This window comes from Lepisma saccharinum, chromosome 24, assembly GCF_977018435.1.
Source record: "Lepisma saccharinum chromosome 24, izLepSacc3.1, whole genome shotgun sequence".
In the NCBI taxonomy this organism is placed as follows: domain Eukaryota; kingdom Metazoa; phylum Arthropoda; class Insecta; order Zygentoma; family Lepismatidae; genus Lepisma; species Lepisma saccharinum.
In genome coordinates, this window is record NC_139252.1 from 36,398,364 (window position 1) to 36,422,508 (window position 24,145).

At 37.4% G+C, this 24,145-nt stretch overlaps 1 protein-coding gene across 1 annotated transcript in view; it reads left to right on the forward strand.

Annotated features, from left to right (window-relative positions):
• The window catches only part of LOC145978401 (synaptic vesicle glycoprotein 2C-like), a 39,533-nt gene extending 15,597 nt beyond the window's left edge, over window positions 1-23,936 (forward strand). The window contains exons 4-11 of the mRNA XM_083111020.1: window positions 1,576-1,738; window positions 7,568-7,689; window positions 11,159-11,397; window positions 13,378-13,565; window positions 14,632-14,894; window positions 17,763-17,922; window positions 20,528-20,655; window positions 23,463-23,936. Of these exons, the coding sequence (XP_082967146.1) occupies window positions 1,576-1,738; window positions 7,568-7,689; window positions 11,159-11,397; window positions 13,378-13,565; window positions 14,632-14,894; window positions 17,763-17,922; window positions 20,528-20,655; window positions 23,463-23,518 (1,319 nt within the window). The 3' untranslated portion in view covers window positions 23,519-23,936. The remainder of the gene's footprint in view (window positions 1-1,575; window positions 1,739-7,567; window positions 7,690-11,158; window positions 11,398-13,377; window positions 13,566-14,631; window positions 14,895-17,762; window positions 17,923-20,527; window positions 20,656-23,462) is intronic.
• Window positions 23,937-24,145: the final 209 nt, after the last annotated feature.

Genomic DNA, 24,145 nt, shown 5'->3' on the forward strand with positions numbered 1-24,145 from the left:
TGAAAGGCCAGGATTTGAACCTGGGGACCCTTTCGGGTAATATTCTATTGAGAAATAATTGGCAATGTTATGAGTCACCTGAAGTGTCAACCTCACTTCAGCATAGTACAGTGGGATTAATGAGCATTACCGTGCAAATTGTCCATGACTATTTTCATTAATTTTTCTCTTACATCCTGTGTGTTTTTAAGGGATGGACTGTTATGTATGCTGATGCAGAAGTTGACAATAGCTCGTTTTGAATTTTCTTTTAATTCTTGAAGCTCTTATTGGGTCAAATGAAGTGCACGAACATGGTGATGGACAATTTGCACAGTAATACTCATGGATCCCACTGTATACCCTGCAGTCTAATGAGGCTATGGCACCTGGGCCTGGTCAGTATAATCATCCATGCAGCATGTGCTTGTTGTGTCCATATTTAGAAAAATTAGCAGAAAAGAGACATGATAAAATAATCTATCAATCCATCTTTTTCTTGGTCTTCTCACTGGTCTCTTACCATCAGGTTTCCCAACAAGAATCCTTAAACTTACATATCATCTCCCAAGTGTGCTACATGGCCTGATTTAATTATTCTAATTAAATATAAGTCCTGCAATGTGGCCATGCGATCTTAGGTGTCAGGCTTTGGGTATGGGTTATGGGATGCACGCTGGTTCGAGTCTCCTGGGGAAGCATAACTTTTCTCCTGAGATTTTGGTCAGTGTATGAACTGGTGGCAGTCTACTATTATGAAGAAACTGGGGAGCCCCAAATAAGTAGCGTAACACTGTCATGGAAAACCTATAGCAATGACTGGGGATTCGTAGTGTTTATCACATGCCACTCCATAGCTGGTTGGATGATTGGCCACATCTACTGAGGCAAGTGGGGGTGAGGCCGGCAGCCTTGGTCCTCCAGGACTGTTGCACCGTGGATGATTAATTGATTGTAATTAAAAATAATTAATATTGCGTTCATTGGAAGAAATTTCTCTTTACAATGTATGAAAAATATACTTGCTACTTTTGAAAGAAACTTTAAATTAACTTGTAACACATTCCTTTTCTTCTTTTCCAATCCTTGAGTTTATATTTAAGGAAGACTAATTTCTTACTGATATGGAGCAAAGACTCTATATTCTAAAATGTTTTCTTTCTTAAAATACTCGTGCTTTTATTCTACCACACTTCCCTTAGGTGTCAGAATTTGAAGCATGTTCTTACATATATGCATGACATGTTATTCATTATAATACTGCACATGTCTTCCATGTATCACAATTTTCAAGAATACTACTGTTCATTGGCCAATGTAAGCTTGGCCAACTATCTTCACACAATAAATCTTTCCATATATTTATTGACTTGAAGGCTGTCTGTAGATATCAGATTTGCTGCCTCATTAAAGATTGATGGTGTTGAAATCAATTTTCACATTTAAGTGTCCACAGTCATAACTAACATTCAAGGCCATGCTGTTGAAACACATTTAAGAAAGGTTAACTTGAGTCATTAACCAGATGGAAGAAATATGAACATCAGATAACATAAAAAATATAGTAACTAAAGTTCATGCTTCTTTTTTAAACAGGTATGGTCGTAGGATCCTACTTCTGGGGGTCCCTGGCAGATGTCAAGGGAAGAAAATGGCTTCTGTTCAGTGCTTTAATGCTTGATGCAGTTTGTGGGTTTGCATCGAGTATGTCTCAGTATTTTGGAGTCTTCCTGGTGTTCAGATTTTTCAATGGATTCTGGTAAGTTTCCGCAGTATTTATTTGATTATGTAATTTTTCAGTTAAGAGATTTTAAAGTTTGTAGCAAAGTCTTTAATTTTGTGAGTAAACAAGAAAACCATGATTTAAAGTTGTTCTTCTGGTCATTTTCTCCCTAATATCCTGGCATATTGATATTTTCCTCTTTCCTGTCAGGAGTTCTCCATTGGTGTGGTGCTGGTTTGGACAACTTGTGTGCACTTGTGGTAGACCAGTGAGCACTTTGTTCACTGGAAGCTATTGTATGTACACTGCACTTTAAGGGCAATAAGCAACAACTGCACAGAATGGTTACTCATGAATGCGATGATGAGATGTTTTCCACTGCACGGTGATAGATGAAGCCTTCTGCCTCAACCCCATCCTCCTTGACACCCCTGTTACATCCTTAAAATGTTTCAGCCCTTCTGCTCATTCTCCAGGGTGCACATTAGAGTGGTGCAATGATCATTTTTCGCTCGAGTGGCAAATAGTTTGCACTGGCAATGTTGATAGCATTCACAATTGATAGTTCTTCCGCTCGAGCAAAAAACACTCGAATTCTATTAGTACATGTATTTCCATCATTTGTCTATGGTAGTGGCCCCTCAGATATGTATCATTGAAAAATAAGTGATCATAGTCATAATCTCAATGTTAAAATGCAGTTTTGTATATCTAACAGAGAGATGTGAAAATGAAATAGATGATTATGGGCTGAAACTGCCTAGCCTGGCATTTTATGTTTCTTTGATTATTGTCACATTAAAATGTTCGATTGAATGTTATAACTGCATTTTATTATTTCGCAGAACATGATTATCCTTTTCGGTAAGTGAACAATAATGCACACGTACGTTGCACTGTGATACAATATTTTTAATTGCTTAGGTGGGGACTACTTTGGGAGGCCCCTGGACTAAGGATATGATCTACATTAGGAATAAGGATATTAAATTAGGCACCTGGAATGTTCTGAGCCTTTACCGGCCTGGGGAATTTCAGTGTACAGTTAATGAGATAGAAAGGTAAAAAAAAAAAAAAGGTAAAGTGTTCCCCTGTGCATAGCACCACGCCATGAAGGCGTATAGGGTGTGTGGGGGTAACGCCCCACACTTTCTTGATCCGGTCGTGAGTGGGGGTGATGTGATCAGCATCACGCCCCTGACCGCCTTTACCCCCCAGGGTTTCCCCCAGGTACCCATGTTATTCGACGCTGGGTAGGCGCCGGGGCCGCTTCCACCGTTAGAAAAGTTCCCGGATTTGAACCGGCCGGGGATCGAACCCGGGACCTTGAGCATGGTAGTCAGACGCGTTACCGACTGAGCCACCGCGGCCACTCAGAGATAGTTAAGTATAAATTAGATGTATTAGCTGTCCAGGAAGTTAGGTGGCCAGGAGAAGGGAATTGTAAAACTAAAAATTATACTTTTTTCTATGGTGGTACTAAAAATTGTAATTTTGGAACAGACTTTTTCATAAATAATAGAATTATCTCGGCTCTTAAAACAGTAGAATTTATTAATGATAGGATATCATATGCAGTTTTACAGGGTAGGTGGTGTAAAATTATTTTATTAAACATACATGCACCAACGGAAGATAAAGATTATAATACTAAAGATGATTTTTATACAGAGTTAGAACAGGTCTTTGATAAATTTTCTCAGTATGATATGAAAATTCTGTTAGGTGACTGTAATGCACAGATTGGCAAAGAAGAGACATTTAAACCCACGATTGGTAAAGAAAGTCTTCATGAATTAAGTAATGATAATGGTATAAGATTGATTACTTTTGCAACCTCAAAGAATTTAATTGTGAAAAGTACCACTTTTAAACATAAAGTTATCCATAAATATACCTGGTCTTCTCCAGATGGTAAAACTCATAATCAGATAGATCATATTCTCATTGATAGAGAAGGTATACTAGTATAATTGACGTTTGTACACATAGAGGTGCTGACTGTGCCAGTGACCATTATTTAGTAATTGCTGAATTAAGAGAAAGACTCTCAGTGATAAATCATAAGCAACAAAATCTAAAAGTTCTAAAATTTGATACAGGAAAGTTTACTGATGAAAGAATTAAGAAAGATTACCAAATTAAACTGTCAAATAGATTTGATGTTTTGCAGGATTTAAATGATGATGAAAATATAAATGAAACAGACGTAATAAGAATTGGGAGCACATACGTAATGCAATAGAATCAGCAGCTAAAGAAAGTATAGGATACCATAAACCAAGAAAAAGTAAGCCATGGTTTGATAATGAATGTCATAATCTAATAGAAATAAGAAATCAGGCTAGACTTAGGTGGTTAAATAACTCGGATGATATACATCTAAACAATTATAATAGAATAAAGCGAGAAGTTAACCGCACATTTAGAAGTGAAAAAAGAGATTACTTGAAAAGCAAAATTAACGAAATTGAAACAAACAGCAAAAATAAAAATATCAGAGATTTATATAAAGGTGTAAATGAGTTTAGAAAGGGGTGGCAACCTAAAGTAAACTTGATAAAAGATAAAGTCGGTGATTTTCTAGCTGACCCAAGCGATATTCTAAATAGATGGAAGAACTACTTTAATGACCTTTTAAATGTCCATGTAGGAGATAAATCAGAAGTAAATGAAGTACACACAGCAGAACCTTTAGTTCCAGAACCTAACTTGACTGAAGTTAAAGATGCTATTAAAAGGCTAAAGAATAACACCTGGCATTGATTTAATACCAGCTGAGTAATTAAATATGGTGGAAATTCATTAATATGTCAAATTCATAAATTAATTTGTTTAATATGGAATAAAGAAGAAATCCCTCAACAGTGGAAAGAATCCATAATTGTTCCTGTGTTTAAAAAAGGTGATAAAATGAACTGCAATAATTACCGTGGAATTTCTCTACTCTCAACAACATATAAAATATTACCTAACATTATTTTAACAAGACTAACCCCATATGCTAATGAAATTATAGGTGATTATCAATGTGGGTTTAAACGTAACAGATCAACTACAGATCAAATTTTTCACATCAGACAGACACTTGAAAAAAAGTGGGAATATAATCAAAATGTCCATCAGCTATTCATTCATTTCAAAAAAGCATATGATTCGGTCAAAAGAGATAAATTATATAATATATTAGTAGAGTTTGGAATACCTAAGAAGCTTGTTAGTATGATAAAAATATGTACCAGTGAAACAGAAAGTAAAATTCGTGTGGGTATTAATATGTCTGACAAATTTACAATTCATGATGGGTTAAAACAAGGAGATGCATTATCTCCATTGCTCTTTAATTTTGCCTTAGAATATGCTGTTAGGTAGGTAAAAGAAACTAAAGAAGGACTAAAATTAAATGGTGTGACTCAGTTGTTAGCATATGCAGATGATGTAGACTTACTGGGGGATGATGTGAATACAATTAAGAATAATGCTAAAATATTTTTCAAAACTGCTAAAGAGATAGGTTTGGAAGTTAACAAAGAGAAAACTAAATATATGCTTACAGGCCGAAACCAAGTGTTAGGTAATAATCAAAATCTAATCATTGATAACAACTCGTTTGAACCAGTTTCCAAATTCAAATACTTAGGAGTAATATTAACAAATGAAAATTATATTAAAGAGGAAATAAAAAGTAGGCTTAATTCAGGAAATGCATGTTACTTCTCTCTTCATAAACTTTTGTCTTCTCGTTTAATATCTAAGAAACTAAAAGTTAATATATACAAAACAGTAATTTTGCCTGTAGTATTATATGGATGTGAAACTTGGTCCCTTACATTGAAAGAGGAACATAAATTGAGAGCATTTGAAAATTAGATCCTTAGGAAAATCTTTGGACGAAAAAGGGATGAGGAGACAGGTGAGTGGAGAAGGTTACATAATTTAGAACTACATAATTTGTATTCATGTCCAGATATTATTAGAATAATTAAATCAAGAAGACTTAGGTGGGCAGGCCATGTGGCATGTGGCCATGTGAATGGGAGAGGAAAGAGGATTCAGGATTCTTGTTGGGAAACCTGATGGTAAGAGACCTGTAGGAAGGCCAAGACGAAGATGGAGGGACAACGTTGAGATGGACGTAAGGGAAATCGGTAGGGATGGAAAAGAGTATATAGATCTTGCTCAAGATAGGGAAAGATGGAAGGCCTGTGTTTCTGCAGCCATGAACCTTTGGGTTTAAGAAGACTAGAGAGTTAGTTAGTTAGGTAGGTCTACATTTCTGTCTAGATATTGCATACTTACTTATGTATTGTATTTGAGTCTTACATAATATACAAAATTATTATTAAAAATTGTAATTGCATAGAGTGGTTTCCTTCCTTGTATGGGTTTTAGGTTGACAGTGCTGCTTATTATGCTCTGAAATACGGGACTTTGTCAATCATTCCACTGCGAGTGCATGCTACGCTCGAGCATGGGATACTCGACAGAGTTTAAGCAAACGGAAGCAGTCCCATGCAGCGCACTAGCGCACATGCATTCAAGAGATGCCAAGCTCAATGGCAGAGTGCTTTGCACACCATGCTACGAAGCCAGCGGTTCCAGCTTCACATTCCAGACTAGGCATGGGTATTCCCAAGTAACCAAAAGTGGTTGGGCCAACCGTATTGGAAATGCTTGGGAAACATAGCATTGGGCAATGGTAATTTTGGCCGTGGTTCCAACGTGTGGTTCCAACGTGTGGCCAACGTACTGAAAACTATAGATACATTTGTGTTCTGATATATATATAATTTATTGTGAAGCCAAATATAAATTAGTAGAAATTATTTGTGCAATATAAAAAAAATACACAGCACTTTCTCATTCACATAGTACCATTGTTTTCAAGGGTCCTTCAAGTGGTAGCACAATACACTTTCTAGAACTTACTTAGTTTTCCACCTGTCATGGAATTTAGTCTGTACACATAAGTGTTCATTTTACATGTACAGATTTTGAACAACCTTCACAAAAAATACCTGTAAGAATGTTTTTGTTCTGCTACAACTAAACACGCAAGCCATAAGCAATTCCCGATGCATCTTTCATCCATGGTGGCTGACAAAGGACTGACGAGTGACTACAAGTTAAAAATAGCTTCTACTTTCATTAACAAAATATTATTTTTTCAGTATGTGCTGAAAAAAGAAACACTTACATGTCATTTACTTTACACTCTAGAATTTGCAGCATACTCATGAAAGTTGTGTTAACAGGAGAAAGTAGTTTTTAAAACTGATTTTGAGTCACTTTTCCATGATTGGACAAACGTTGGCAACAACCGTTGGGCCAACGTAAGACCAACTTCAATTTGCCAACCAACGTAAACCCAACCTTTCCCACATAAACACTGCAGTTGGTCCAACGGTTGTGGTGATTTGTGTTCTTTGTGACTGCCCCTTCATCAATTCCATCACTAATAGTCATCTTCTGGATTAGCCAAAAGTGGCAGAAGTCAAACTAAAATAACCCCAATCAATCACCGTGCATACAAGAGTGCTCTTTCACAATTTCAGTAGGTTGTCTAGGCCTGGTGTTGTAATAATGAGGTTTCCTTGTAATCAAAGGTCCGGGGTTGGATCTCCAGTGGAGGTATATTTTTTGTAGGTCCACTCTCGATTGGCCTATGAGCATAAAATGGAGCTATAACAAACTTCAACATATTTACCTCTTGCTATGAACTATCAAACTATTGGATTTGAAAGATTAACCAGGTAACTTTTATTGGATGATGCATTTCTCCATATCTTACCCTGTTACTTATTTTAAATGGCTATCCGAACTTTTTTCATAAAGTGTGTTTGTCAATCCTTTAATTTTTTCTAGTGTGTCTGGAGCAACGAGCATTGTCTTTCCATATCTTGGAGAATTTCAGCCGGCGAGAATTAAGAGTGCCATTCTGTGTTGGCTGCAAATGTTCTGGACTCTTGGGATAATTGCTTTGCCAGGTGAACCATTTTTGCATGCTACTAAATTAATTAAACTTTGTTACATATTACTTGAATGTTCGTTTATATTCATTCATCTGTCTGCTTTTCTTTGAAAATTCCTTCCACAACCCCTCCCTCCTTACAACACCCAACAGCAAAAGTAATATAAATATGCAACAGTGATTGATTCAGAATACTGCTGCTAGTTTCATTATGGCATTCCTAGATATAGAGAAGCAAAAGGCATTTGATAGCATAGACAGAACAAAGATTTGGAAGGCTCTAAGGGAGAATGGAGTCGAGGAAGAGATAGTGTGCAGAGCACATACAAGGCCAACCAGAGCTGTGTGAAGACACCAGTGGGAAGAACAGAGTGGTTCAGTATAAGTAATGGACTAAAACAGGGAAGTGCTCTTTCCCCACTGCTCTTCATAATTACAGTGGATGCAATTAACGAAGAGGTGGGGAAGAAGATAGGAGAGGAAGAGATGAAAGCCTAGTTGTTCACTGATGACTTAGTAATATAGGGAAACAGGGAAGAAGTACTACAGACACAACTTGATAGTTGGAATGAGGAAATCAGAAGAGCAGGAATGAAATTCAGTGCAGAAAAGAGTGAGGTGCTAATAACAAGAAACGGAACCAGAAATGAATCAAGAATAAAGATGGACACTGAAGAGTTGAGGGTAGTGGAGAGCTTCCAATATCTAGGAAGCATAATTGAAAGAAGTGTAAGAATAGATGAGGAGGTAAACAGAAGCGGATAAATAAGTGGTAGACTATATCAAAGTCTTTGAAGATTAATATGGAACAGGGATGTACCTATGAAATGCAAGAAGGTAATATACCAGGTGTGTCGGTTAATAATTCTTAATTTCGTCGCTGGATGTTGCTGGAAGCAAGGGTTGGTGCACAGTCTCAACTGTTAAGTCAGTGTGTTGCCAGGACAGTACCTGTCAAAACGCCGTGGATGTGCAACTGAGTGCTAGTGATCGTGATATTGGGTTTGTGTGGGAAACATGTTCACCTTCAAACCAAATAAGGAGCATGTGCTTTTCTTGTTCAATCAAAAGAAAAACTAGAGTGAAAGCCATCGTATCCTTGTGGAAACGTATGGTGACAATGTCCTAACGCAAGACACGTGTGTGCGTTGTTTTCGACGATTCAAAAGTGGTGATTTCGACTTGAAAGACAAAGATCGCCTGGGCCAGCCGAAAAAAGTCCAAGATGCCGAATTGCAAGCACTGTTGGACGAAGACGATACGCAAACGCAACAACAACTGGCAGAGAAGTTAAATGTTGGTCGCCAAACCATATCTGATCATCTTCATGCCATGGGAAAGATCCAGAAGGCAGGAAAATGGGTCCCACATCATCTGAACGACAGACAAATGGACAAGCGAAAAACTGTGTGTGAAGTGTTGCTTTCTCAGCATGAAAGAAAGTCTTTCTTGCATTGGATAGTGACTGGGGACGAAAAATGGATCTACTTCGACACCCCAAAATGCAAAAAGTCATGGGTTGACCCAGGACAACCTTCAACATCGACCGCAAAACCGAATTGCTTTGGAAGGAAGACAATGCTGTGCATTTGGTGAAATCAGAAGGGTGTGGTGTACCATGAGCTTCTGAAACCAGGTGAAACAGTGAATGCCATTCGATACCGTCAACAACTCATCAATTTGAACCATGCATTGATTGAAAAGTGTCCAGATTGGGCGACAAGACACGGAAAAGTGATTTTGCAGCACGACAATGCCTCATCACACACAGCGAAAGGCGTCAGAGACACCATTTCTGTACTTGGCTGGGAATTCTTGCCCCACCTGCCATACTCACCAGACTTAGCACCTTCGGATTACCACTTGTTTTCATTGATGTCTCACTCACTTTCCCAGCAACACTTCAACAATTACGAAGATGTCGAACAATGGCTTTCTGACTGGATCACCTCAAAATGTGAACGATTTTCTGGAAGAGCATCCACAATTTGACGGAAAATGGGCACAATGTATAGCTAGCGATGGCGCATACTTTGAATAAAGCATTTGTTAACTTTCTCCCCAGATACTTGTTTTCTTTCAGATCAATTAAGAATTATTAACCGGCACACCTGGCATAACACATACTATGTGCCAATAATTACGTATGGAGCAGAGACTTGGACAATGACAGAAAGAGACAAAAGAAAGATGCACACAGTGGAGATGACATTTTTAAGGAGTATATTGGGGAAGACTAGAAGGGATAGAATAAGGAATGAGGAGATCCGACAGACAGTGGGTGTGGTGAAGCTTTAGGACAAGATAGATCGGGTACAGATGAGATGGTTCGGACTCATGAAGAGGGATGGATGCAGAAAGACTACCAGTAATAGATTATAATGCACAAGGAGTGGGAATACGGCCAAGGGGGAGACCAAGATGTCGGTGGAAAGAGCAGATAGCAGAGAGTGTTAGAAGAGGAGGACAAGATTGGAACACCATGGAAAGAGAGGAGTGGTGGAAGACCAGGAAAAAGTGGAGAAGCTTGACTTCTATGCCGACCCAGCCAGAGGCAGGAAACAGCGAAGGAGGAGGATGATGCTAGTTTGTATATTTATTTGTATATCTTGGTAACTTAATTTGTATGTGCATTTTTCACATGACACTGGTGTTCATATTCCGTTATTTATGCCCTATTGAATCATTGCTGTCTCTTTAGTAAACACTAATTACAATCATGCAATTCCTATTTAGTATTCTTTAAGGAGCTCATTTTCATGTACAGAGGAACCCTGTATGCTTTACACATCGAACATTGCAAATTGTTAAAAATAAATTATTTAATTATACATTTTCCCAAGGTTTGACTGTATGCATATTGAATTTTACTAGTAATATGTTCAATTAGCATTTTTCTACTGAGAACTTCTCCTTATATTGAGTAAAAATCTGCATTTTTTTTATTGTGAAGCCAGTGGCGTGCCCAGGAGTTTTGAAAGGGCAGGTGCAGTGTTACGTATACTTCTTTATAATGAAATCGCGCATACTCCCAGAGTGGGATCTGTCTTTCTGGCAGTGACCCTCTGTTGCCACGTTTACCTACAAAGGAACTTGCTGTCAAACATCCAATTAGAGCCACTGCTGCCCACTCCTTGGGCAACAAGCGGCAACCTCTCTCCCCAAGGCAGCCAGCAAGGAAACAGGATTTTGTCATTGCACACCGGTTCCCCCGGAATTATAGTAGCCATCTTTTTCTGCCTTTAACGTGTTTTTTTTTCTTTTAAGGAATACTGCACCAAAGCCCCTCTCCCCCCTCCCTCTGGGCACCACTGTCTGAAACCAAAAGTTGATCAGACTTTCAAAATGTTAATTTTGACTGTTCAATAATGCCTGTATTTCACTGTGTAAGAATATAATGTTTAAGATGGATGCAAATAGCCTTAATTTTAATTTAACAACAACAGAATAAAAATGTTGATATTTTAAATATTTTATACCTACAGGTTTAGCGTGGCTCATAATTCCACAGGACTGGAGTTATGTATCCCCTACATTTGTATTCAATTCATGGAATGCATTTGTGGCCATCTGCGCCCTACCCAGCTTGATCATAGCTCTGTGTCTAGCATGCTTTCCGGAAACACCAAAGTTTCTTATGGACAGCGGACAAAATGAAAAAGCTCTAGAGGTGCTTAGAAGAATGTACAGTATCAACACAGGCAATCCTGGAGATTGGTACCCTGTAAGTACAAATTTACCCAATTAATTGTAATATACGAGGTGCAGCTAGAAAGTAAGGACCAGTTAAATGTGACATATGTAGGGTGATCCAAAAACAGAACATCCCAAGGAAGTCGGTTTACCCCCCTCCTGAAGAGTCGGTTAGGCCTAATTATAAAATTATTGTTATTACTAACATTTTATTATTATTTATTAAAGTTAGAATCACATAAATGGTGAATTATGAACAATAAATGAAATATGATCTGTTGTCAAAAGTATTAACTATTATAATATCAGTATGCTCGATAGGACCGTAGCTAGAATTGATCTCCAGGGGGGGTTCACGGGTTATCAGGGGGGGGCTTTGTAAATCAAGTCCAATTTTCTAAAGTTTAACAGTATTAAATTAAGGTAAATTATGTGTGTGGGGTCATTAAGTTATATGAATTTTAGAAATATCATACAAATACTAATTTTTTTCTATATCATTTAAAACATAGTTTTTTTAAAGTTTTTTTAAGTGTTAACTGCTACTGACATGGTCCCTCACTACACATCCTGATGATACAGACATTTATATCACACAAGAAAAAATGCACAATATTCAATCATAGTGCCTACAATACATTCCACCCCCGGCGGAAGCAATGAAACTCCCCTTTGTTTCCAAAACATGGGAGCTGTTGACCTTTGATGCAAATGCGAAGGGAATTTGCATGATGACATCAGTGTCACAAATTTGTGTAAACGGGAGGTCGCAACAGGGGCAGCGAAGGTACAGATAAAAAAAGCTGCCCTGTGAAAGAACCTTGTAGAGTCTAGAGAAGACAATCTTCTAAATACTTGCCGCTACTTATACTTCTTCTTATAAATAAGATGAACAAATGTATTAGTTGTTCATGTTCTGTGAATTTATCCTTCACGAAAGTTGTGAGCAAAATAATATCTGCTGTTTACATTTTTACTCTTCACTGCAAACAAATTACAGAAAATAGTTTTGCCTAATATCAAAGGGCTGACTGCAGTTCCAGGGGGGGGGGGCTCAGCCCACCATGGCCCCTGCCTGGCTATGCACCTGATGCTCAAACGTTCTTGATGACAATGGAACATTTTGATTGTTATGAAGTGGAAACTCAGTCAAGCTGTTTTTCCACATTGTCATGATTCTAGTTTAAATAATCCATCAGTATTTTTTTAGCATGAAATATGTCTGAAATTTAGATTTGGTTTGCAAACTAACCCCTTGACATTTATAAAACAGGACAGGTTTTTTTTTTTAATAATGGGACAACTGGGACACCTCTGAAATGTGACTGTCGTCAAAACTGGAGGTATGGTCACCCTACATACATGCCAATTGTTGGTTATATTTTTAAAATATTTCTACCACATTTCAAACACTTCATTCTTCATTTCATTTCCAAATCATTTTTCCTTAGTGGAGGTCCACGGATGTAGCCCTGTTAAGCCCCCTACCTAAATCTAGGCCAGTGTGCTTAGCACACAATGTTACTACACTTTTGTTTTACATAATCGCCATACTTATTGAGGCATTAGTTTGATGATGACACCAGTTTCTTGTATTCCTTATCCTGAGAAAGCCACCATGAAATTGTTCGACCACTCTTGTACATATGTACATACGTACCCTTATCAACGACTGCACTTGATTATATTGGTTGAAGAAAATTTATTTTCTATTTTATTAATATGAGTGCGGTAATGGGCAATTCCTAAGATATTAATTCTAGAATTGACCTCAGTGACTAAAAAATAAGTCCAAACCTTGGAAAAGCTACAGGTTTCAACTTGCAATATAACATTATCTGTTACTACCAAACCTTTTAGATACTCGTATACATTTTGAAGTACAAACCTGTAAGGTTTTCTTAATAATAATATTTAATTATTATTTTTATTTAATTTTAATTTTATTATATTTATTTTTATTTTTATTTTTTTAAAAATCAATTTTGAAGTAACACTTGATCTTTTCTAGATTAAAAACCTAGCAAAGCAAGTATCAGAAGAAAGAAATTGCAAAGTTGACCAGTGTACAAAGGACGAGAGTTTCAAGTGTACATCATTACTGAATGACATTTTGGTCCAGAGCAAAGGTCTTTTCAAATACCCAACGCTGCGATGGACGTTGCTCACATGCACAATACAATTTGGATTAATGACGAGGTAAGTACTATTATTTTGTTGCAGTAAATATGTAATAAGTAGGGAGCGGAAGTTGATGACCTAAAAATATAGGTATATGACATATAGAATGTCCTTAAAAAATAGGAAAAAATGACGTAAAAGATGCAAAAAAATACCATTAAATTTGTTAGTTTCAGGTTAAAAATTGAGATGAAAAGGAAATTAAACAAAATGCAATCTTGCTTTAAAAAAAGGGTACCAAATGATACCACATGCACTTTCAACTAACATATGCAACAAGGATTTCCAATGGAATCAACCGAATAATTTGAAAACAATTTAATGAAAATGTTGTATACACTGAATGAATTGGTGTAAAATTCATTAATTTTCCGCATTTTTGCCTGGTGATGTAGTGTGGTGTGTTTCTGTGGCACTGTAAAGAAAAATAAATTATCACGATCAACGTAAGACAACTTTTGTTTAGAAATTTAACTAATTGTATAAAAAGTAGGGAAGCAAAATGAGGGACGCATCTGGAAAAGGGTTCATAGACACACGCCCCCCCCCCCTCCCCCAGGAAAAAGTACGTCGGGAAAGCAATTTTTAACATCAGAAATTGTTTGAAATATCTTAGTTTGCCCCAGACGGACACCTGGTGGTTTCCCCCGACAAAACAATCTGTCACCAGTTCAGCATTTCTTTTGCTCGTAAACTGCAATCTTGCGAGATATATATATAGGCCTATGTTCACCTTGGTGAAATGACTAAACAATATTACCAAAATGAAAGAAGTGACAAAATATGACGAAACAATACACTGAATATTGCGAAAAATGATGGAAAAATGCCGAAAATTGGGGAAAATGACCTAAAACCTGAAAATTGGCAAAAATTATCTTTTTTGGGTTCTAGACGAAGTGTAATATTGTGTATATTTAATGGGCATCGTGTCAGAGATGTCAGAAAAAAGATGACATTTCATTAACTTCCACTCCCTAGTAATAAGTATATACATTATATTATATACAGTATGCTAGGTTTAATTTTAGTGATTCCTTCAAATTTATGCTATGGAAAACTCTTTACATATTCTCTCTTTCAGCTACTACACACTGATGCTTTGGTTTCCGGAACTGTTTAAACGATTTGACGTTTTCTACCTTCACTATCCAAATAGAACAGCCTCTGTGTGTGAGGTGGCATCAATCGTTCTGAAAAATACAACTGATGCCCAGCAACAGTTTTGTGGTGACCACATTGAAGATTCTGTTTACCTTAATACACTTATAGTTGGTCTAGCGTCCATACCTCCCAGCATATGGCTGCCACTCTGCGTGAATAGACTTGGCATAAAATTTTTCTTAGGTAAGCAATTGTTTCTAAGTATGGTCTATTTTCCTGCTACACTTTTATATTGTGCTTAACGAAAGCCTTCTTGGTTCAAAATGCTTCAAGATAATATGATACGAGGGCTATTTTTTTTTTTTTCAACCCCCGATGGGGCATGAAATCAAAACCACCACGAATAGCAAAATGGTTTTATTGACAAAAGTTACATACACGTATAATCTAATTTTCAATGTAATTACCAAGAAGATTCAGACATTTATCGTACCGATGCACCAGCTTTCCAATACACTCTGCAAAAAAAGGTTGAGACAGGTCTGCACGGTGATCTGAAGCTTCTCCTCAAGGGTGTGGAAGTGCTGTCCTTCCAACCACTTCTTCATCGCTGGGAAAAGGTGGAAGTCACTCAGTGCCAGGACTGGGGTGTAGTGATAGAACACTTCCCACTAGAATCGTTGACCCAGCAACATGCAGTCGGGCATTGTCATGAAGCAAGACAATGCCCGAAGATAGCATACTTCTCAGTTTGTTCTGGATGGCTCTGCATAGTCTGCGCAATGTCTCACAGTATGCAGCTGCACTGATTGTGGTCCTGGGCTCCATAAAGTCAACCAGTAACACACCTCGCACTTGGAGGGAGAGTAGATTGTAGCAGACATCTCTACATGCCTGTCGCTCAGCTTCAACTGGAGCGTTGGTCTTGGCAGTGGTGGTGGTAGTGGCAGGGGAGATGCCAATCACGCTGTGCGATTCCCTGCTTCCTAGTGCTTCACGGGTCACCTGGCAGCAAAATCGGAAGTTGAAAAAAAAAACAGCCCTCGTACTACCCTTTATCTTAATTTAGGGTAAAATTTCTTCAGTTTTGTGTTCATCCATCACAGTCAATCTAAATTTACTATCTATCAATAATATTAAGGTTTTATTTTCAGTATGACTATGTAAACATGATGGTTTTATTTTCAGTATGACTATGTAAACATGATGACACAGACAAGGAGAACCCCTGAATATTTAATAACAAAATGTAGTGAACATGAGTAAACAAAAAATTATAACATACCTTGGAAAAGGAAGTTTTAAAAGCTATAGTCCTTCAAACTCTATTCTTCTAAAAAAAATACATACATATAATATATACACCCACCCACACACACACACACACACTTACATACTGTAGATGGCTAGGGATGCGGGTGCAGAACGTTTGCTTCCTGGTGCACTTCTCGTCCGGTTTCCTCACTCTCCTGGAATGCTCAGACTTGCAGAGGAGAATTCCACAGGAAACGGAGGTTGCAAAGTACAGCGGAACTGGCTACTATTTAAGCGAAGGGTGCCCTGTCACCAGGCCTTATTTCAGTTGTAATTACGTAGTTGGTGGATCATTGATAGTAGCAGCCAGTGCCGCCACCAGGAAGCAGAGGTAAGTGCTGGCGCATCCCTCAGCCACCTACCCTTCTTCTCCTACTCTTATTTGTTTAGCTCAGTAAACAGTAAAAAACACCATCTGACCTTCTCATTTCTCCCGAAATAAGTGCTCTATCAATATGGTAAAGTAGAAGATTTAAGATACATACTGTTTCATTATTCAGATAAGATTGATTAATTTGATTATTTATGTTGCCTTTTATATCCACTTTTGGCTAATCGTGAGGATGAGTGATACTGATGAAGGGATCCTCACAAAGAATACCCAAGTTAGGATTCAAACCCAGGATCTCTGGCATCATAGCATGCTGTGCTAACCACTCTGCCACAGAGGTCAGATGATTAATCGGGTAACAATAAAAATAATTGGATGAGGGCCTCAGTGATTGCATAGTGGTAACATTATCACCTTGTAACAAAGGGGTCCCAGGTTCAATACCTGGTGGAGAGTGGTTCGGATCCCACTTTAAACTGTAGGTCCAGTTCCGATTAGTGTATCTGTGCATAAGCTGGACTTAAAACAACAAATCAATCAATAATTTGATGAAAATCAATTACGGTGAAATTCTCATGGTTTCCGAGGCAAACCGTGCAGTCAAACAGGTGCCAATACAGGTAATATGACTAGACTTCTGTTTGAAAGGCTACTCTTTAAAATTTACAGTTACTTCAACTAAAAAGTAACTAAAAAGTTTCTCGTTTGAGAAAGTAACTTGATACTATTACCATTACTTTAGAAAATAACGAAGTTGCTTTTACAATTGCTTTATCATAGATAAGATATAACTCAAAGTATTTTCTTGTGAAAGATATTTGTACTACTTATGTTAGTAATGGACTTTAGTCCTTTATTTTAAAAATGGTGGTTAAAACCTGCCGTCCACTTTGTCTAGAATCTGAACCCAGGATCTTCCAGATTTTAAATTTTATGGCTTTACAGGACAAATTTTTTGGTCAGGATGGGATTTTTTTTTTTAATTCTGATGTTTGGGACAGAAAAAAATTCACAATTTCCTGACCAAGTAGGGAAATTTTCGGGTTGGGAAATGTTCGAAATTCTCTGACACTGGAAATCTCGAATTCTACATGCCATTTCACTTAAATGATTGGTGTTTTGCATTGCAATTATTTTCAATTAAGTTTCAGACACTTACAATGGATCAACCACTTTTTAAAAAAAGCTGTTTGGTATTTTTAGGGATCAGAGAGGTCAGGTAATCATTTCCCCAAGTCTGGATCGGGATGGGAATTTTTCCCCCCGATCTCAGCACTGTCTTTTGGGAATCCTGCACACCCCTACCAAATTGATAAGGTCTATTACGGTACATATTAAAGGTAATCTTGGGTTTTGGTTCTACATATGCAAAAATCTTCTTCCGTACAATTTAATAAGTATCAATGCAATTTTGAATTGAATTTGTGAAATAAAAAAATTATTTGTATTGTCTCTCTTTTTCATAGTTCTAAGTTATATAATTTCTGGAGCATGTGCAGTGGGTATGTATTTTGTTGAAAATGCAGACCAGAATCTTGTTCTTTCCTGTATCTTCGGAGCGTTTACAAATCTTGCCTCTAGCTCAGTTTACTGTATCATGGTGGATCTCTTCCCAACTAGCCTCAGGTAAGACATAACTACTGCCCATTGTAATTTTGAACAATTTTGTCATTTACAAAGCATTCTTTTCATTCTTTATTTTTCAATTTTTTAATGCTTGCTGTATACTTATTCTTAATTAATACACGTTGATAATCATGTGCCAAATTCATATTAAAAAATTTATCTGCTCAAGGTTGGAATATAAGTTGATAAAATGCATTCACTTGATGTCATGTTGTAAACAAAAGAAGGATTCATGGAATCAACAATTCATACACAAATCCAGTGTGTCAGACTACAAATTTAAGTTAAAGGAATGGGAATTTAGGTGTTGGAATTGTCAGTTTAACTCTTTGTGGGTCGCATTAGAAAAGTTACGTCGAAGGTTACTGTGACCGAGAGAGGGTTTTTAAAATATGCTAAAACGCCAAATTCTCAATTATTACGATTAGATCTTTCCTTTGAACATTTGAGATTCTACAAAACTATAAAAATGGGAATTCTATAAAATTATAAAAAGGCACTCTTAATTAGTCTGGCACGGAATGGCAGACTGGATTTTCAGTAAACAGTAGGTATGCCTACTGGTCATGCATGGACTCGGACAGCAAGGGGCTTCAACAAACCCTCCCTAGCAGCTCTAAGATCTTTCTAAAATGAAAACAAAATCGTGGTGTTAAAGAGGAAGGTTAGAAACTTGGCTAGACAGGGGGAGGGTGTTGACAAATTAATCACTGATAGATGACTACGTTAAAACCACACACACGTGTGAGATCGTGCGCAACCAACACAGTGTTAACCACAGCTCTTCCTCAGTAGTATATTTAAGTAACTTTTGGTAAAGATGCACAGATGATTTAAAAAATTACAGGCAAATAGTCTGCCATTTCTTTTACCCAATCCAGCATTCAAGAAATGAAAGAAATAAATATATTCTATGTGATGAAAAATATCTGGACACACCGCAAAACATGGGTTTATCATAGAGGGCGACACAGTACTGCCATCTATCATGTGGAACACCTAGTCAGTGATCTCAGTAGTCTGCAGACAGCGCGAGACAGCAGTATGGGACGGTCTGGGGAACTCACGGACTTTCAATGTGGTTGGGTGTGTCTTGTGTAAGAAGTCTGTGCGTGAGATTTCCACCCTCCTAAACATCCCTAGGTCCACTGTTTCCGTTGTTATATTGAAGTGGAAACGTGAAAGGACATGTACAACCCAAAAGCATGCAGGCCGACCTCCCATGTTGACCTTCAGAGACTAGTGTGTTGAAGAGGGTCGTGCAGCGTAATCGTCAATCATCCATCGCCACCATCACACAGGAATTCCGAACTGCATCAGGATCTACTCCAAGCACCATGACTGTTCGGTGCAAGGTGTGGCAACTTGGTTTCCATGGCCGAGCAGCTGCCCATAAGCCAAACATCACACAGGCAAATGCCAAATGCCACCTCTCGTGGTGCAAGGAACGTTGAAACTGGACCATAGAACAGTGGAAAACAGTTGTGTGAAGTGATGAATCACTGTGCACAATGTGGCGATCTGATGGTAGGGTGTGGCGAATGGCATGTACCAGCATGTAGAGTGCACACAGTGAAATTTGGGGGTGGTGGGGTTACAGTGTGGTCATGTTCTCCTGGAGAGGGTTTGGCCCCCTTGTTGCTTTACATGGCAATGTCACGGCACTAGCTTACATTGACATTAACCGCTTTCATGCTGCCTAGCATTGAAGACCAGTTCGGGGATAACCTTTGTGTCTTTCAACACGACCGGTCGTGTTGGGTGCAGGGCTTGTGGGAGAGTGGTTTGATGATAACAATGTCCCACTAAAGGACTGGCCTGCCAGAGTCCTGATTTGAATCCCATAGCACATCTCTGGGATGTTTTGGAATGCCGACTTTGTGCTAGACCACACCAGCCCACATCGATACCTGTTCTCATTTTGGCGCTCCACGAGGAATGAGCTGTCATTCCCCAGGAAACCTTCCACCACTTGATTGAAAGTATGCCTGTGAGAGTGAAGGCTGTCATCAAGACTAAGGGTGGGGCAACACCCTATTGATTGCCCATGTTCCCAATGGAGGGCGACCCAAACTTGTACTTCATTTTCAGGTGGGTGTCCGGATACTTCTGATCACATAGAGTATATGTGTGTGTCTTACCGTTTGAACTTTATTTCATTTTAATTTTGTTTGGAGTCTGAGCAAAACCTTCCTATAAGGTTGAAACGTCACATTCATAGTGTTATTTTACACTAAATTCTGCCTTCGTCACTTTTTTTAGTGTTTATTAAGCCTTGTTTCCATGTTTAATAAGTGTTACAATTAAAAGAAATGTGCCAAGTAAGTAGTACAAATTTCATACTGCTGATTGTACTCTCAATGCATTCATAATTTGTTCCGCTAGGTACTCACAAAATATTCTAGGAAATACAAGCATATCTTCTATATTGTAAGTGCTCGAAGATATTTTTATCTATGATCAAATCGTTAAATTAATAATTATTTATAATTATTATAACAATGCCACCTTCATGACCAAGCACTTTGTCCATCTTACAAATAAAACTACAAAAAGCAATTTAAAATTTGGACAATCCAAATTATAACAATTTTAATCTTTACAGGGTAATGGCTGTTGCGCTGTCCTTAATATTTGGACGAGGAGGAGCTTTACTAGGAAATGTAATATTTGGTTTCCTAATAGATTTGAATTGTGTAATTCCAATGTTCCTGTTTGGTGCTATGCTCATAGGTAAGTAGAATTGCAAGGAACCAGTTAGTAATACTTTAAGTACTAATGTAATTAGGGCTGAGCCTACATCAATTTGAACCAGTACCAGTGATAACACTTTTAATGATTCTCACGGATACTGACACCAGTACTTGAAAATTTAAAGAGAATTGTAGAGAAGACCACAAATTGATGGGACAGAGTAGTTGGTACTGTCAGTATTGACTGATATAGGCATAGGGTGACCATACGTCCTGTTTTGACCAGGACAGTCCCGTTTAGGAAACTTGTCCCTGTCGTCCCGTCCGTATTTTAAAAAATCATTAGTATGTCCCGTTTTGTAGAAGTCTAGGAGTTAGCTTGAAAACTAAATCATAATTTGAGACATTTCATGCTAAAAAAGAAAGTCTATGGGAATTTTTAAACTAGTGTCATGGCAACATTGCTTCAAGATTTGTTATTTGGTGCAGTTTTTCTGCCATTTTTGGCTAATTGCGCTAACAATCAAAATGCTACTCTGTCGTCGAGAAGATTCAAGCATACAAGTTTTACTGTTTAGATTAACTTGCGCTGCAGTTTTTATTGTTTTGTCTGGATTCAGTTATTTCAGAGCATTAAATTTCAATGGAGGTTACGAACAGTTCTGGCATTCTTCCAACTTCAACGTAGGCCTAACATCAAAGGCTGATCAGGGGAGAGAAGAAACACTGAGCTTGCAATTATCCTGTTGATAACAAATCAAATCTTAAACTAATAATAATAATAGTTTTATGATTGCCGATTTTTCAGGATGGGGTAAACTGACTTACTTGATGTCCTACTTTTGGGTCAAAATATTAATGGTCACACTGTATAGGCATGTACAGTGGAACCCCGATTTTAATGTTTTGTTTGTTTGGTTTCCTGAAAAATGTAAAATCGAGGTTCCACTGTATTGGTGATAATAATTATTTTATTAATGATAATATTTAATGTATTAGATAATTTTTCCGATCCAATACATCTATGTTAGTACAAAAATCTGCCATTTAGTTATATTTTTATAGATATAAATATGCAATCTCCATTACATACTTTTTTTAAAAAAAAAATTGCCGACATATGCAGTCATCTGCTGGCATACATTTATTAAGGAAACCAATGAACCATTCAAGGACCATTTGCAATTTTATATTGGATCAGTAGAATTTTGGTTACCTTTATCGGTATCAGGCAAAATTTTGTATTTGTCCATCCCTAATTAATACTGCATAGGTGATATAGGTATATTGGTTTGTCAGTACATTTATGGATTTTAGCAATCTGATGTATATTAGTAGTCAGATATATATTGTAAAATTCTGCCATTTTGTAATGTTCATAAACATATAAATCATACATACATAACCCATAAGGTAAATGTCTAAATACATAGTACTTTTCAAAGGTAGACACCTGGTTATGTACATTAATTGACGCTAAAGAACCATTTGTGTCCTTCAAGGAGCGTTTACTGCATATTGCTATTTAATAGTACACCTAACATTTCATATGTTCCCTGCCTATGAAATTAGTAAATATAAGCTTTTCAGTACATAGAAAGCTCTAATGTTCCACCACCCTAACAATACAATATCATCCCTAAACTGGACATACCAATACATTAGTGAGGCCCATAGCAAGCGGATAGGCTAGAGAAGGCTGAAGCGTAGGGTGCCACTAGACAAGTCGCGACAGAAATTTACACTTAGCAGGGGTAAGGCAAGAAGGAAAACATGCAAGGTTTACTCGATATTTTCAAAGAATTAAGTGACCCCCACATACTTCCACTCTTAGATACTTTCTTTGGAAGTCACCACTTGAAAATAGATTTCACCATTCAACTCAGTACATGTTGTTTCCTGTTCTACCTGGTCGACGAAATAATCTCTATAAATACTTTTCCATTTATGAGGTTGATATGAAGTTACAGTCTTACTCTGTCTACATACGAGGGTTACAGCACAAGGCATGGCAACCATTTTTTTCCACGGTAATGCGGGTCAGGCAAGAAATTTTAAAATTTACAGTGGAGATCCCGTCACATGCAATGTATTGTGATGCCAGTAGATGGCAGTGGCTGCCAAGACATTGAAATGAGGAAAGTGGGAAGTCGGTGCATGTTTAACAGTTGTGCAGGATGAATGTGACCCATTCTTATGTGAAAATAGCAGTTCTCCCTGGATGGAATGCGAGAGAATGTCACAATGAGCTTGTGGAAGTTTTAGGAAATGATTCTCTACCATACCAAACTGTTGCGAGGTGGGCAGCAGAATTCGGGCATGGAAGAGAAGAAACTGCGGACATGCAACGTTCAGGACGACCTGTGACTGCGTGTATTTTGTCTTTTTCTCTATCCTGATACAGATCTCTATGTTGTTCAAAATGCATACATTAAACGTTAGCATATATCGTGACCTTCCAATTGTATATTTTACAATTTCTTGCCTGACCCGCATTATAGCGGAAAAAAATAGTTGCCATGACTTTTGTTGTAAGCCTCGTATTTTACATTATGCTTACTTAACTGACATTCTCAACTTGTGAAATTATTTTCTGATTCATTTCTGAAAAATATAACCCTGGCTATGCTACACCGCTGTTATTGTTGTTTTATGAAATTCATTCAGACTTTTCTGCCACAAGATTGTTGCTCACAATGAGCATAACGGGAGATGTACTTATATCGATTTCTTTTGGTCTGTCGGTGCCTGATAGTTGGAGGGGTGCCAAAATACCTAGGTATGGGGCTGACATTGGTATCTTCCATAATCATAGATGATGCCTGAAATTTCTTCTTTCGTTTTCAGGAAGTGGCCTCCTCTGTTTGTTGTTTCCAAGAGCAAAGAATTATCAGAGTAGCTGACAGCAGAAAAAAAATTACCCAGACGATATTGTGATACAGCTATAACTGAAATATTATATTTACACGAGCTTTAATGACTCCTAAAGATAAAAGTTAGATATTTTTACTTGCTATGATTTACTGCAAGTATCCCATACTGCATTTTTATTTATAAATATTTATATTTTGGCTATGGTGGTATTATTAATAGGAATATTAAAAAGTACACACCATGAAAAGACTAATTCTACTGCAAGGTGTGGAAGAGATACAGAAGGCATATGTAATATGTGGTTGTTATATGTATAGAGATCTATATAAGTGTGTTTATATTGTCATTTTTAATTAAATATACTTGTAAGTTGCTGCTGTTGGTTTTTGCTATAGTCATATAGCAAAATGTACACACCTGTAAATAAAGTTTAATGAAAAATTTTAATTGCTGTGAATTAATTGCTCTACATCTGTCGTATTTGTTGTTGCTTCATTATCTGAGATGGTTTTTAGGCTCGAAGCTCTTTTGCTATACAATGATATTCTACGAACATCTTATTGTATCTTAGAAGAAATGAAGGAAAAACAAGGAGAAGGAAAGGTTAAAACTAGAGGAATAAAGAAACAACATATTAATGCAATGCTTATAATTTT